The following is a 16,417-nucleotide window of genomic DNA, read 5'->3' as shown; positions in this document are numbered from 1 at the left end:
CATGCGGTGAAAAAGATAAGATGTGTGAAAGGGTTTCCTGTGTCTGGGAGACCTGTGTCGATATCCACGCAAGGTGTTTCGAGAATAGCACGCCTTCCGGACCAGAAGTACACCGCGTACCCTGGGCAGGACTGTCAAAGTGGAGGTCTACCCCCCCGAGCTGAGTGACAGTCTGCAGTACGGCACACTTCCCGGGCTCCTCACAACCGGAACCGGGCAGGAATCCAAACCCGCTCAGGTAACGTCAAGAGAACAGGTGTGGGGAGCTGGGTCGACCTGGATAGTACACGGTATGTCAACATGCTAGGTGGTCGCTGGGTAAAATCCCACACCGTATGCGTCCATTTTAATTTCGCATAACATCGCCCATTTCATGCGGATCCTAACAGTTAATGTAGCTCACATTACACATGAACAACGGTAGCCGCTTTGGCTTTACGACACATCTGGGCGAGTTTATCATTTAGCTTCCTCTCCGGGCTTGTCCCTCACGATAGGTTCATTTTTTAAAAAACCATGTTGTATGCCTGGTAACATGTACTTAAATCTAGCAAGGCCTACTTGCATGGTTTACCAAATAAGCCACCCTGTGACACGCGACGCCAGTGTGTTTTCTCAGACATTAGCACCATTCGTGACTCCAAATGCAACTTTATTTGGCTGCGTCAAGCACGCTCGTGTTACACTGGTTGTTGGCGGAAGTGCTTATGTTGTCTTCAAAACATAGGCAGATTGTTATTCAAAATAAACTGTACTGCCTCTTTTTAATGCGGTGGAAATTTACTAAAAATACTAGCTGTCTTGTATAAGTGGGTTTGGAAAGGGCGTGTAATGTTCATGAGTAAATTACAGCCCTTAATTTAAGTGTATGTTTTCATGTGGATGGTGTTTTTTGTTTGGAAAATGCCATACAAATGCATTTAAAATTATGTAAAATCATGGTGTGTTCCGTTAATTAAATCAAAAGCTCCAATAGTGGTGTTAGGTGTGTGTTTTCTGGAATAAGGCCGCGGAGAAGTCTGTATTGTTCATTCATACATTAACCACTAAAGCATTGCTGCATACTACAGTCTTTAAACACTATGCTATGGATATAATTATGTTCCATCCAAATTTCCTGATGTGCATTGTGTTATCATAGTTGTTAAATAAGGGTAAGCGTGCGATGGCGTGCTATTATTTTGGTGACGTTAAATTTGTGACTACGGCTACATTTCTGTATTTCCGGTAACTTTCCTCTTGTTGTACCTTTGGCTGAGGCATCACACCGCGCCTTGTCGGAACATACTTTTGCACACTTTGGTCTTCGAGCTTAGCACACGCTGACAGCGCTCGTTCACTGCCGCTTTTCTCTGGGAATACATTGGTAAGGAGGTAACTGTAATCTGTAATGTGTTCATTACTGCCTGGAGCGAACTACTGCTCAGGCCTCTGGTGAGCATGGGAGGGGGATGGGGAGGTGTTGCTCCAACGAGCTAAACACACTGGTGAGGGAAGCTAGCTTCTACCCCAACCCCCCATGTAATAACAATCCTCAATAACGACGAACAACCAGCTCCAGGTGACAGAATTAACTTAATATTACACGTAGAGGCAAATGCATTACTTGTAATTACATGCTGCTCAAGGCACAAGTGAATACAATGGATTCTTGACAAGTTAATACTGTATTGCTGCCCAAGATGGCTGCCCTGTGAGCCACAGGGTTCAATGAGATAACTGCAAGCTGAAAGTCAAAGTTGCATGACCATTGTTAGTAAATATGCATTCTTCTTTCTCTCACTCAGGCAAAGAGAAGGCTGGAGCTGGAAGCCGGTGACCCCCAGGACCGTGAGGATGGTGGTGGGCCCACCAAAGCCAAGAAGCCAATGGCCTCTCACTCTCAAACTGGAGGAAAGGGTGAGACATTGTACTGTAGGGTTTCTAGTATTGAATGCTTTCGTGCTGGGTGATAGAAGTGGTAGATACCAGCCTGTACTCCAACATTTTTTGTTTAACAAACTTTCAAACCAGTGGCCAGCTCACATATTTTGTTCAACACACATAGTCAAATTAATGATGAAAAATTGCAGTGCCATACGTGGTCTTTGCTGGTGTTTAACATATCCTCTAAAAAATGGTGCAACCTCAGTTTGATGGTCTGGTGAGCTAGATTGTGATTTGTCTCTGTGTCTATATGTGCAAACATTCTCTTCACGGTTGTTTTTAAGTGCTTGTTATCTGTAGGAAGTTACCCAAAGTTTGCTATTCAGCCTCATTCACACCAAATCAGGCATGACTTGTGCAGGCAGGGCTGTGCAGTAGTGTGGCAGAACACAACTGGGAGACTGTCACATCACTCTGTGACCTCTGACTGCATTTCCCCTGGTTTCTGGCTCCCATCGCAGGAGCACCAACTCTTCCAGACAGGCTTTTTCCAGTGACGGCAAGTTTTCAGAGGATTTCTCCTCCCTTGCTGTTGCAGTCTCCTGGCAGCACGTTGTTGTTTGAGGCAACTCAGAGCAGATTTGCAAAATGTTTTCGCATATGCCTTTTTTGGTCCCATGACGCAATCTGTTTCACCCTGACACTGAACACGCCATGTCAACTAGCTCCCTGAAGAGAACATGAATAACTTTAATTATAATTACCATAGTAGACTATATTCTTAGGGTTGATTTATACATTGTGTGTAAATGGCTTAAACAGCAATTAAAGTTGACTAGCTGTTGTGATTGCTGGTCACTGCAGCACAACATCATGTTGCTTTTATCCAAAAGTTCATTCGGTTTAAACTTTTCACTACAGAGCCGCTGCATTTTTCTATCGGCAACCCTCTCATCCTGCACCACCCGAACTCAAAATGAATGGGAGGACTAGCGCTATCACCACAACATCTGTTATGGTCTGAACCTTCCTCCTAAGAGCCATATTGCCAGTGAAACTCAGTCCCCTTGATGGACTTTTGAAACACTGTTTCTGGTATTCATTTTAGTAACTTTTCCTGAAGTCTCTGTTTTCCAAATTCTTTGGAAATCCACTCTCACTTTGAAAATCCAGTTTAAAATGGATTTATGATAATGAAAGACTGTCAAATGTCCTATGACATGGGAATTTTGAAATCATTTTGCTTTTGTTAGATTGTGTCATAGTGTAAGGCATAAGGTCTCCCCCTGCATCCACTCCTAGTAAAAATAAGCACACTAAAATATGACATATTACAACGGATATTGGAATAATTAAAGAATCTTAAAAAGAGTCATCACAAACGTAAACTCTGTCAATCCTCACCTGTTTTTCCAGCTCCCGCCTCCAGTCCCGTAGCACGCAAGGCCCTGTTTGACAGGTCGCGCCTTGACACCTCACTCGGTCGTTTGACGCGGCGATTTGCAGAGATGATGTTGCGCTCCGCTGACGGGGTGTTAGACCTAAACGCAGTCTCCCAGATGCTCGGTGCCCCTAAGAGACGTGTCTACGACGTCACCAATGTCCTGGAAGGGATCCAGCTCATTAAAAAGAAGTCTAAGAACACCATTGAGTGGTTGTAAGTATGAGAGGATGTAACATGTAGTGTAACAGTGTTGTTATAATGTGCACATTATATCTGCTTTAGCTTTGTCAGTATGTTTTGTTGAGTGATACATTAATAGATCTAATTTAAGACTGGCAGGTAACAGCAAGTTATACTACCATTAACACTACCTTTGTTATATACAGTTAGTGTTACTGGTTTTCCTAGTTGTTACTACTTGTCTTATTCATAATATCATCAGGATTGATTGGTAGAGTTTAAGGTTCAGTTTGATGTCTGAAGGTTGATCTGGAGTTAATCCTGTACTGCTGCCGAATGTGTGTGCACAGGGGCAGTCATATGACCGGACTTTTAGATGTCGAGCTGAAGACTCTCATAGAGGAGGAGAAGAAGCTGGACGAGTTGATCCAAAGCTGTACGCGGCAGGTTCACCAGATGTGTGAGAATGGGCATCAAAGATATCCTTTTGCTTGTGATAAAAGACTACCAAATTCAGTTTGGCCAAATAGATTTACCCCAAGTATAATGTGAAAATAATTCAATCTAAACCAACAGCTATTGTGTCTTGGTGTTGATTAGACGGATGAATGTGTGTCTTATGATGTGAGTTCGGAGTGCGGTCATTGAGTTTATCCCCAGCTGTACACAAACATCAGTCTAGGTTGTGTATGTTCCCTAACCTTGAGGATCACATTTGCCTACTTGACTTACGAGGATGTCCAAGGGATTCCCAGCTTTAAAGAACAGACTGTGATCGTGATCAAAGCCCCTGTGGAGACAAAACTGGAGGTGCCACACCCAGAAGAGGTACATTTTTCAACATAATAAGATAATTACATATTTCTCAATGTACAAATCTGTCAATATTATGACGTGTTACTCCATGTTACTGGTGTAACATTGGCAACTAGGAGTGTGAATCTTTGCCAATCTCATAATTTTATTCGATTTAGATTTTTGGGTGTCCGATTCAGAATAGATTCTCAATTCAAAATTAATTGAATTGAATTGAATGGTTAAAAAAGGGGGCACTATTTTCAGTCTTTTGCTCCAGTTTACAATGTGCTAAACCCTTAATTGGGGTCCTTTTTTAAAATCTGCTGAAATACAACATGAAACAGAACTGGAAATTAAGATAAACGATCTGCAGCCTTTTGCATTAATTAATTAATCAATTTGAAAGCATGCATGCATGTATGTGGACAGCAAAATAAGGGGGTGTGTTCTACTGTGTTATTAAGTCCAGCAGTGAGAGCAGCCTCTCTGCTGCACTGTTAGTTTGGGGGAACTATCCTAGAAGACGCTGAGCAGGAGCAGGGTTTTTTGAGGTGAAACAGTTATTTTCTGTAATGTGTTGAATGCTGCGGTGTGTGTTTGTTAGCGGTTGTCAGCTGGTCTCGTTTGTTACAGCTGACCACTGCTCTGAGCCATTAACATTATGTTGTTATGTCTCGTGTTGGCATAAAAAGTAATCACAAAAGTAATCCAGTCATCAAATAAAAAATGCTTGCAACCGCTGCCATGTTTTGAAGATGATACCCTTGCAGTTTAGTTCAGCCTTTATCAGTCTCAACGCTACTAATTAACAGTTAGAAAATACATTTTTGACAATTGTGAATAGATTCTGAATCGTGGGTGTCAAGAATCGCAATTCTTATGTGAACCGATATTTTTCACCCACTCCTATTGCCAAAAAATTAAACGTTCTTCTTTCTGCATCCTCTCATGACACTGTGTCTGTTGTCAGCTTATATTCAAAGACCATTTAATAAAAGCACTCTACTTATTCTGTGCTCAGAGCCTCCAGGTCCACCTCAGCAGCACACAGGGGCCCATCGAGGTGTTCCTCTGCTCTGAAGAACCAATCCCTATGGAAGCCATAGACGGCTGTTTAGCCAAGGATAGCCACATAAACCCGTCCACCAACCAGAAAGGCTCAGCCCCCTTCTTACCTTACTCGTCCTTCGTCCAGGCGTCTTCCAAAGGTGAGTCTTCCTTTAGTTTAGATTGTTGGCTCCATTTTGCTTTATATCTTTTTTTTTTTCTTGCCCCATGTCTCCTCATTGACAATTCCTTAATATTTCCAGACAATGCTAAGCCTACTTCTGGAATCAATAGTATCTCAGACCCGCCGCCTGAGCGGACACAACACTCATCACTGGCTACCATCAACCCTTTTTCACCCATGCCCACCTCCTTCCAACCCCCCTCTGAAGATCAACAGAGCTTCGTAACCCTCACTCCGCCTATGGCCTTCTCTATGGATGGGAAGGAGTACCTCCTGAGCCTGACTGAGGACGAGGGCATCACTGACCTCTTCTCCTCTGTTGACCTGGACCAGTTGCCCCTGGATATGCCGGTCTGAACAGCCGATTTGGAAATACAATACTTTTGGAGGCGTTGGCTATCTTCCCACCAACAGGATATCAAGCGGATACAATAACAGAATGAGTTTTTTTCCCTTTATATATTACATTTGCGTCTCGTGGACAATGCAACTGGGATTTACTGACACTCAAGTGTCAGGAGGAGGTTATCCCAATCCATCACATTGCCGTTGTCTTGGAAGAGCTTTACATTCGAAAGACAGTGAGATGTTTTTATGGATTCCTTATTGTCTTCAGGTCTTTGACTGACCTGCATGTTGTTCGACACTTTGTCTCAGACCTTTAATTGGTTACACCTGTGTTTTCTTCCTAAGTGCCCTTCTTCTTTAAGTCTCAACTCAGGACTTATTCTTGAATAGTAATGTCATGACATCCTGAAGTGATGGTGTTGAAAGACATCATAGAGGATATTTTGTATCATGATCACAGAGGACCCTCTCAACAAAGCCCGATGATTCGGACACTTGTGTAGTGTTTAAGAGGTGTTGATTAAAAGCATTAAAAATGTAAAGTGACCGTCATGTATTTTGTTGGCTTTGCTAGAAGGGGTGCACCAATCCAGCTGTTTATCACCTCATACAGATTACGTTACCTATACTCTGGGTATCTGATGCTGAGTACAGATCTTACTTCAGTGCTGTCAGTTTTGCAAGGCCATTGATTTATGTGGTACTAAAAACTGAGTTGGCAGCCTGGCATGACTTAATGGATGGATATTTGACACACTGGATAAGGACTTGGCGGTATCACCTTAAAATAATATTGCAATATTTTAGACCGTGCCGTGATACAAGATAAATCTATCTCAATATTTTGAAATCTCCTCATAGCACTTCATAAATGCTAGGACTGGGCGACAGTCAAATATCACAATATTTTATCAATACCTCCATTGATATTGCAATAATATTGTAGGGATGAGTATTGATAACCTTCTCAAAATACTAACACAATGAGATTTTTGAATAATCATCATTAACGTGGATATAATGACTGAATGGTTAAAGGCAAGTATTAGAATAAGTCTTAACAGTCCAGTAAGTTCAGAAAAACAGGAAAAGTCAAGGAAAAACCCCTGTGCCATATGATGATGGAACAGTATCCAAAATCTATGATATGCGGTTTCATATCATCAAACAATATAATATTGATGTATTACCCAGCCCCACTCTTAGTAATGAAGACAACGTCATCATCAAACCTAATGTCCATAGATCCTGTCAAGGCTGATCCAGTTTTCCAATTCACAGTTTCCTCTTTAATGGAGTTGCCCTCAGTTTGACATTTAATTTCTAAAATTCTTCTGTTGTTGGGAGTGGTTTGTCTATATGGTTGCAATACTGATTATTGCAGAAATTAGTAATCAGCTTTCCTGTTTAATCTGCTATACATCTTGGCCCGTAACTTGTGCAGGTACAGTAAAACAGCCTGTCTTCTCCCTCGTAGCGGTTTAGAGGCCTGGAACTGACAACGTACTAAACAACTGAAAGCAGACTTGCCTTTTCTTTGCAGTATAAAAACCCGACCTTGATTGCAGAGAAATTTAATGTTTAACAAACTGTCAGTTCTTGATCACACAGTGACTGGTTGCTATACATTTCAAAAACGCTTTGGAAAAGCCTGTTTTTGGAAAAACAGTGTGGTGTGCCTTTTGGAGTGAGGCTGCATACATCATTTGTACATCATATGTAATTAATGGAAAGAGCGGTGCTTCTCTGCAACTTGTGCTAAAAAGCTGAGATTATGTTGACTACTTAAAACCACTAGGAAAATGTGGCGCAAGAAAGAAGCGTACGCAGTACCAGAGGAAAACATTGGTTTAACTGCTGATGCGTTTCTAAGATTGGCCATTTAGGTCCGTGTGTATTAAGGACCTGGAAATATGAAATGTCAAACTGAATACTGCATCTGAGTATGGAATTAATAGCAATGCCACCTTTGTTCCTCTCACTCGATTTTCTTCTCAAAGCCAAATGTGGACAGAGTTCGACCTGAATTGCTCTCCTTGACAACTAAATTCCGCTGCGAGGCACTGAACAACACCTTGAAATTAAAAGCTGGTAAGACTAGCTTCAACTGGCCCAGTATAAACCTGTTTAGCCACAAACCAGGGTAGTCTGTTCGGACATTTTCCAGCTTTAGAATCAGAGTGCTACGAACTGACAGAGGTTTGAACATTCATAAAGTCTCCTGGAATTTGGCCTGTTGGTGGTTAGAGGGGTCGGGAGGATCGTTAATAGATAATAATACATGGCGCCCTGACTATTCTGAAAAACATCACACCAAGGTCTAATCTAGACTTGTATTGGTGTTTTCTTTTAAATCTGTTAAGAGCGTCATGTCGTGAGTTTTCCCATTGTATACCTCACAGATTCTTTTTTACTAGACAAACCACTTGGTGTATCAAATACTTGACACCATATCTGTGCTTTTATGCACGATTTTCAGTTCTGGTGGAAGGAAGTACGGTAACGGACTTTTCTGGTTACGTGAGCTTTTACTGTACATAATCACTTATCTTATTACCACATTTATAGTGGGACAATAATTTCTTCAACTGTTACTTTGAAATGCATTTCACAGCAAACCACTTACCCATAAAGGCATTTATTATTGTTTATATGTTTTAGAATAATAATTAGTTTATTGCAGTCAGTCATCAAACACCCCTCCTCATTGGTTTTAAATGCAGATACCCTCTACATTTAGCTCCTTGTCTTCTGTAATCTACTTTTGACTGTTGTGTGTTAAGGAGAACAATATTTTTTTTTTTTAAATATGTGTTAAACAGTTTATCGGGCATTGTTTTCACCAGCTGTGATTAGCTGTGTGAGAACGTGGGCGATCACTTTGCTTGTTTGCTTTTAAATAGGAACCCTTCAAAACTGAGACTTCTTACTTAGTCTGGCAAGAAGAGGAAGGAGGAAGGAAATTATTCCGCCAAGCAAAGGAAACGTTTCATTAACTGCCAAATGTTTTGTACTTAAACATTTAACAGGCCAAATAATTAAGTGATTAAAATATTAATTGTATAATTGGTTCATTTTGTGTCAACTTATTGATTCATTTACTTATTTCAGTCGTCACATTTGTTGACCATTGGACAATTTTGGCCTTAAAAAGATGCTATAAGTGACTCCAATAACTCACTAACAGTATGTAGTAAGTAGTAGTTAAACATGTATTCACATGTCTGGAACACTATCAAAATGTTTGAGAGCAACAGTTTATACAGTTTGGAAGACATTGGTTACCTGCATTTAATCTTGAAAATGTTACTTACTTTTATTGGTGCTAAAATTAAGTCAACCAATTTGGGGGTTTTTTAAGCACTATAACCTTTAAAGTTCCATACATGTGCAGTTGAACCACTGCTAAATGAATGTGTCCAACACATTTTAAGTGACTACATATAGAGCAGATGAGTTTATTTGCGCAGTGACTGTGCTGTCGTCTGTTTGGATCTCACATGGCTTCCCAAATGTAGCAGTTTGAAGTGTCCTTTGTCACCGCCTGCTGCATGAAAAGATCAGTCATCATGTCCTGTGCGTCGTTTGGGTGTCTCAGACCACTATGCAGTGCTAATATATGTGGAGACACTAGGAGGCAGTGTGATCCCACACAATCCCTCCCATAGTCACATGGCTGTGATGTTTTGAAACTCTGTGACAAAGTGTTCTCTGTCTCTGTGGTAACCCATCTCTTTCTGGGAATTTACTTTAATGAATCTGGCGTCAAGTGAAATGTTGTTGTGATAGCTAAACTCACCTGTAGTGTGTTCGGCTGCCATGTCCAAACATGACAATGTAAATGTTGAATATTCAGTTCCATCCAGTGGAGAAAGTTTTGAAAGAAAGTCTCCTCACATTGAAGTGTAGAGTTTTGTTTCATCACCTCTTACACCAGTAGGGCTGCGGCAGGATGGACACCTGCTGACACGTGAAAATAGAAGGTTGAAATAGAAGATCAGGTCTTCAATGTGAATCAAATAAACAGCTTTTGTAAGAAATACTAAAGATATATTATGTGATATTTCCACATTAAAATGTTTAAAAACGACTAAACCTTTGATACATTTTTTGTTGCGTTGTGTGCGTACATTATTCCAAATGTTTCCAACATTAGCCAAACCCGGAGAAATATGTAATCTAAGTCAAGGTTACAGTGCTTTTGATTAGGTCGCCTGTTGCGCTAACTTCCAAGAGAGATTTGGAAAGAAGTCGGCAAGTGCGACTAAACATGAATAATACACCTAAAAACTATGACCTTGTCCATCAGAAATAGTGTCAATACACATGCAACCTGTTAAACAGCATGTGATAACCCAGTTAAAAGACTGGGGCAGAAGGGGTTAAAACCCATGTTTGACTGACATCATTTCCTCTACTGACCTGATTACTATTCCTTTCAGCTGTTTACTGTCCTTAGACGTGAGACAAAGCACTGGCAACACGCTTGGCTGTCAGGTAGATTGGTGTATCTAAGATATCTAGGGTACATTTTTTTGGTCATCATAAGTATCTCAGATTCAAATTTACAAACATTTATTACACAGATACAAAAAGGCAAAAGACTGGTTGTTTTGGAATCTAGTCTCTAGCCCAGATGGTAGTTATTGTCGGTAGATTTATCAAATCTTCAATTTCAGTCATGTAAAGGTGTGAAATACTCTTTGAAAAAAAAAAAAAAGAAGTCGGAACCAAAGACTTCCCTTGCTTTATTCCTGTATGCATCCACGTAGCTTCTTTCAAACTTTCTCCTATATCTGTCCTCTGTGGAGTTCAAATGTCCCTGCTTCTCTTTGTCTGAGCCTCAGCATCTGAGAAAAACACATCAGTGCCCTCAACATGATGATGTAATCCGTCGGGAGCCGGCAGCCTCCAGACCCGTCCATAGATGGCAGTGTTGCACCTCAAAATCCCACTTTAAACCCAGTCAACCCAGTTCCCCACAAACTGTGGCACACACACTTTGAGTTCATGGAGAGTCACTGGATCACTGCTGTTATTGATTCGTGTGTGTTTCTGTTGTTTTTTCGTCCTCTCTGTGCCACAAAGATTTGCCCATTTAAAAAAAACAAAGTGAATATTGAATTGGGTCATATTGAATTAGGCCTGACGTCAGCCCCCTCTCATCTCAGGAGAGCTCCGTTAAAGATCAGTCAATATAGCTGCCAATCGGCCAATCAATTGGTCAATAAAGTTTCATTTTTAGAGTGCTTTTCCCCGTGACGTGCAAGCAAGTGACGTACAGTAGGAGGTCTTAAAGCGTCGGACAAAACACACAGATGGCTGGGCTTAAAGGGCGAGATAGGGCTAAGTCACCACTTAAGACTCTATCCCTCAGGGAGTTTAGGAGTGACTCTGAGCAAGTGCAATCGGCTCTGAAAGTGTAGGGTGACGGTCCTGTCCAGCTGCCACCTTACCCTAAAATATGGCGTTTGCTTTCTACGCTGCGCTCTCCTCAGCCGGGCTGTTGTTTTGACTGCTGTAATGCTCTGAGGCAGGGACTGAGTGAGAGAGAGAGCGAACAAAAATGAGAGAAGGTTAAAGAGGGAGCATGAAAGCGAGAGGGAGAGGGAGAGAGCGTACTACTGGCCTCTCATTGGCTACCGAGAGCACGCCGTCTTTTTGCGTAGCGCGCGCCCAGCCAATCGGCTGCCTTAACAATATTTTGGGTTTGTGAATGAAATGAATAGTGAGAGAGCAGGACAGGAGTAGTTTGATTCATCACCCGCAGCTCGTGGTGTGCAGAGTATACCAAAAGAGATAGGTGTGCTTGTTTGCAGTGCAGTCTGACTAAGCGGGCCTCTGGATATATGGGGAGAGATCAACAGATGACCACAACAGTACATGTGAAAAGCACCTGCAGGCACTTCTCCATCTGTCTTTAGTAAACAAGTGATTTCAGTCTGAGCGGCACATATTTCAGCGGGAACCTGTAGCTTGAGCAGCACTGATGGACGGGGATGTAGAAGAGCAGCTTCCTCAGTCGCATACCTTTCTCAGTAACCTCTGTGTAAAGTCGTTTCTTTATGCTATGAATTGATTCTGCTTCCAGGCTATCATGCTAATTGCAGCAGCAGTTCTTGGCCTTTTTCCAGAGAAAGAGCGAGCAGTGCTGCCCTCCAGACAAAACACATCTGTGACATTGCCTCGTCCTCTACGCCCCCAAAGTACAAGACAATGTCAGATTCTGTCTAATCAAGATAGTAGCCCTCTTTGCAGAAAAAATCATGACAGAAATCAACTTGTGGAAAGCTTAAAAGATGTAACATTTGAAATTTGGGTAATTTTTGTTACTTTCTGAAATCACACACACTTAACCTAGAGACTGGATATTGTATGAAGAGGAGAATGTATGCACGATGTTACCTTCCCTCTCAAGAGCTCTCAATGCAATTATGTCCCTCACTTTTTGTAAAATTCTCATGTCTGAACCTTCTCTATAACTATAACTTGGCTGTCCAGAACGGTTATAAAAACTTGGGTTCAGGCAGGCAAATCTGTGTCCTCTCCCCTGGCCTGGGCACTCTCCACTGCTGCATCTGCCGAGCCTCTATTATTCACTAGAAGTTTAGAAGTGTGGACAAAATCTTGGCCATCTGTGGAGGAGAAAGACTCAGGGGAACGGAAGTTACTGCTTCGGGTTGCAGTTATACTCTAGTGAAATGTGACCCCCTACATGGCCAGTGTAGGCAGACTGATTGTATTTATCCGTTCCTTCAGATGAGTGTGAGCCACGGTGAAAAATGTGTCTGAAGCACACAGACAAAGGGAAATATGGAGGGGTGCTGGAGCAACGATCTGTCGGGGCTGTGAGGAGCTGAGGGGGCGTTCAAGCTGAAACTGGGTCTTACATAAGGACCTCTTTAATTGTAGTCCATGTGACCTGAGAGTCAGGACAGCATACCAATTGGTTCAGGCATTCTTGGTTCGTTTCTGTCTTGTAACCTTTGTTGCATGTCATCCCCTTTGCTCTCTTACCAGGTCTCCTGTCTCTCTTCTCTGTCAGACTCTAATTGAGGCAAAACTTTGAAAAATAATCTTAAGAAATGCAGTTCTTTAGACCTGCCACGGAAAAAGTGAATCATTGCCAACAAGAATTGAAAAAGGGTTGGCCTAGTTGGTGGACTACTGTATTTGGCAAGCTAATGTCTAAAAGGTCTGACACACCAGGCCGGTGGTCAAGCGTCAGCCATGTCAGGGCCATCGGTGAGCTTCTGTGGCCCTAGTTGCAGCGCATCCCGGCAATGGTTGGCCACTGTTAGCGGCTTTTTGGCCAATTGAGCATGAAGAATTGATAGCGTAGCCCACCGGTGAGAGAAATAATTCTGATTGGCTGATCCGTGAAGCAATTCAGTGCACATGAAGGCAAACGGAAAAAGAAATGAAAAGTCCCTTGAGCCTGTTGCTGTAGTATTCACAATTTCAACAACTTAGTTCAATTTCTCCTTATTTTTGACCTTCACTTCTTCACCAGTGCCATCTGCAACTTTTTGTCAGACGTATTCTCGATTATAAGTGACTATACTAGCGAGAGTGGTGTCAAAAATGCTGGTTTAGCAAAACAGTGGTTTGTATATCTGCATTACAGTCTTCTGTTCCCCTCTATGAATTATGACTACCGCTACCTAGTGGTATGGAGTTCACACAGGTCATTCAGGAGACATATTTGTGGCGTTGAATCCTTTCTAACAACTAACTGAAGGCCATTTCAGTTTTGTGGAGCAGCTTATACTCTGATAGGCGGGTTAAGTAAAAGTCAGTGGTGTAAACAGCTAAACAAGCTACGATGGCTTCCTTCATTGTGTGCTCTCTGTTCCTTAAAAGGTCAGCGCTGTCAGGATGTTGATCAAAGGTGAGGATTCTCATGTCAAAATTCAGTGATGAACTCGACAATAAAATGATAGATTACACTTTCACAGCTACATTTAGTAAATGATAAATACAAAACTCTGACAGAACCTTAAACCTTAATATATTTCCTTTTTTCTTCAGTATCTCATTCTCAGAGTATATCATCTTATAATAACTCAGGCTCTGGCACATTCTCCACAGATAACTGAGGTCACATGAGGCTGATGTTTGTGAATTATTCCTTTTGAAGTACACATGCACAAAGTTAAGTACAGTACAAGTTATCTAAGGTAACGTCCACATGACTCATTCTTGAGCTGTACTGCTTCAGGGGGTGGCCTTCAGGGGATTGAAGCAGAGTAGGCTGAGACGTCACCTCCCCCCTGAGGAGTTTGCAGCGGATTCACCATAGCGTCACTATATGTTCCCTCTGCTGGATTCATAGATAAAATTGACCTCATGTAGAACAAGCTTTTACCAACAATGGACAAGTATCATGCAGATTCTGGAGGTGCTTTTGGACTGGGACAGTCTTGGCAACATGTCATTACATATTTAGTGTAGAAATGTGGCCTAGATGGAGGAAACTTGAGTGGGTATAGAGCTCAAAGTCTGAGGGAAGTGCAGGATGTAAATGTGAGCCAGAAAGGAGAAAAGCAGTAGTATTTATAACTGTCCATAGCAGAAACTGGCACTAGTTCCTTTCCACTCGTGTTGATGGTTCAGTGAGGATGGAGGGGGATCAATTAACTGCTCCTGTCCGCAGGAATCCATACAGTAGGTCGGTGTATCTACTGAGCATTAGAGAAACTGATTTTCCTCTGTCACATGGCCTTTGGGGGCTTGTCTGTACAAAGGTTTGACCTCTTCACAGGGGGCTTTCGCTTTTGATGCGCCCTCTGTCAAGTGTTAATTCGACGCTGACCAGATTGCCATATTTGTACGTGTGCTTTAGAGGGCTCCATCTCAGAAGTGAATATACGAGGCAAGGCTCCAGATGATGTAGGAGTTGGCCGGATCACACACAGCTGGGTCCTGGCTTTGGTAAATGTGGAGCGGTTGGAATGTAATGTCTACTTCCCTCTTGTTCTCTGGTTTGAGGTCTGTATTTTTCCTCTCTTGCACCGGGCCACGCGGTGTGGGTGTATAATGCTTCAGCTGTTGTGATGACAGCCTCCTGACCTGTTGTGAACCTCCACCCCTCTCTCCAGTGGGTATTTACTTTCTTTAGTTCCACTTGGATACATCAAATATTTGCATAGACAAAATCAGACGAGAACCCAGGCCCATAGGCTCCTACCCTTTAGCCAATGGAGACAAAGACCGTCAGTTGTCATTTGCATGTAATTTGCATCGGATCCCCCCGTGACTGTTTGCAATGTCAGGAGGCCAAATTAACCAGTGTTCCGTTTTAGCCAGATTTGCATCTCATTTGCATTAGAGTTGCTTAACGAGGGTTACTTAGCCGAGTGACCCTTGTGGAAACTCCTTACCTCATGCACATAGGAGGAAGATAGTGCGATCGGCTAATTTCATTAAGGGAAACAGCCGTTTGACTGAGAGAGTGCCTTTGGATGTAATCATTAAAAGGGGACGAGGGCTTGCAAGCTGTTTGTAATCAGGCTGTTTTTCGTGCATATGGACATTGTGTCATATTTACTGTAAGGATGAAAGATTAGGCATGGAGGGGATAGCGGGCAGCATCAATCTCACTCAGCATCTTCGAGCAGGCACATTAATCATCCCATCTACGGAAAATCATCCTCATCAGACTCGGGGCCACAGTGAGCACACATGGTGATGATCACTGGATGCAGGAATGGACAGAAGGAGAGTTAGTGGCTGACTGAGCAGAAGCACCGCAGCCAATACTTCTTCATTGATCCCAGGGACTTGGATAGGATGTTAGACGGTGTTTTGTCCTGCTAATGTGTTCATATGGCAGCCCCTGCCTGCGTAAACATCCCAGCAGGCCGGGTGGCTTCACACGCGGGCCAAATCATTTAAGTCCTGCATCCTCCCAGGTTGATCAGTGCCTCCTTCCTCCAGAGAGGCTCCGGATTTTTCCCTCTTCCTCTCTCCTCTCTCCACTCTCCACTTCCACCTGGTTATTTGTTTGTATTCTTTGATTTATAGAGAGCAAGAAAGCTTTGTGGGCAGATGGATTCCCTCAGATATTATTTTGTGGATTTCAATAAGGAGAATCAATTCTGGCTTTGTTTGTGGAATCAGGCCGCACTACAAACTCATACACCGACATCAACCGGGGCAATATATCATCCACAGAAATTTCATCACGTTTGTTTGCTCTTGAAAAGAAAAAGTCAAGGAATGAAAGACAGAAATCAGGCCCGTATTCCATGAGGAATTGTTGCACCGTTGCTCAGTAGTGTTTTTCTATAAGCATTACCTCCAGTGAAGAATGTTACATCCAGGAAATGTGATTAAATCTCAAGGATTCATCAAATGCTTTCATACATATTGTATACGTTCTTTTGGCATGGTTCCAGCTGCATTTGCTCTCCTGTTGAGTGGTTTTATTAGGAAAATTTGACTCCTTTTCTCTGTATGTGCGCTAATCTCATCCATACAGGGGGAATGAAAATGCCCTTGTTGGCTAAATCTGCAATTATTCCCTCTGTAAGCGGACTAGCCAGCAC

General features: G+C 42.3%; 1 protein-coding gene across 1 annotated transcript; it reads left to right on the top strand.

The window, feature by feature from the left end:
• The first annotated feature begins 69 nt into the window (after positions 1-69).
• On the top strand, positions 70-6,409 carry e2f3 (E2F transcription factor 3). The gene is made up of 7 exons (XM_084379357.1): positions 70-290; positions 1,788-1,899; positions 3,283-3,523; positions 3,841-3,971; positions 4,206-4,318; positions 5,310-5,496; positions 5,599-6,409. The coding sequence occupies exons 2-7, from the start codon at positions 1,869-1,871 to the stop codon at positions 5,874-5,876; spliced, it is 981 nt and encodes a 326-aa protein (XP_084235483.1). The 5' UTR covers positions 70-290; positions 1,788-1,868; the 3' UTR covers positions 5,877-6,409.
• The last annotated feature ends 10,008 nt before the right edge of the window (positions 6,410-16,417 follow it).

This window comes from Pagrus pagrus (genome assembly GCF_965226575.1).
Source record: "Pagrus pagrus genome assembly, chromosome: 17".
Classification (NCBI taxonomy): Eukaryota; Metazoa; Chordata; class Actinopteri; order Spariformes; family Sparidae; genus Pagrus; species Pagrus pagrus.
This window is presented reverse-complemented; position numbering and strand designations above follow the sequence as displayed.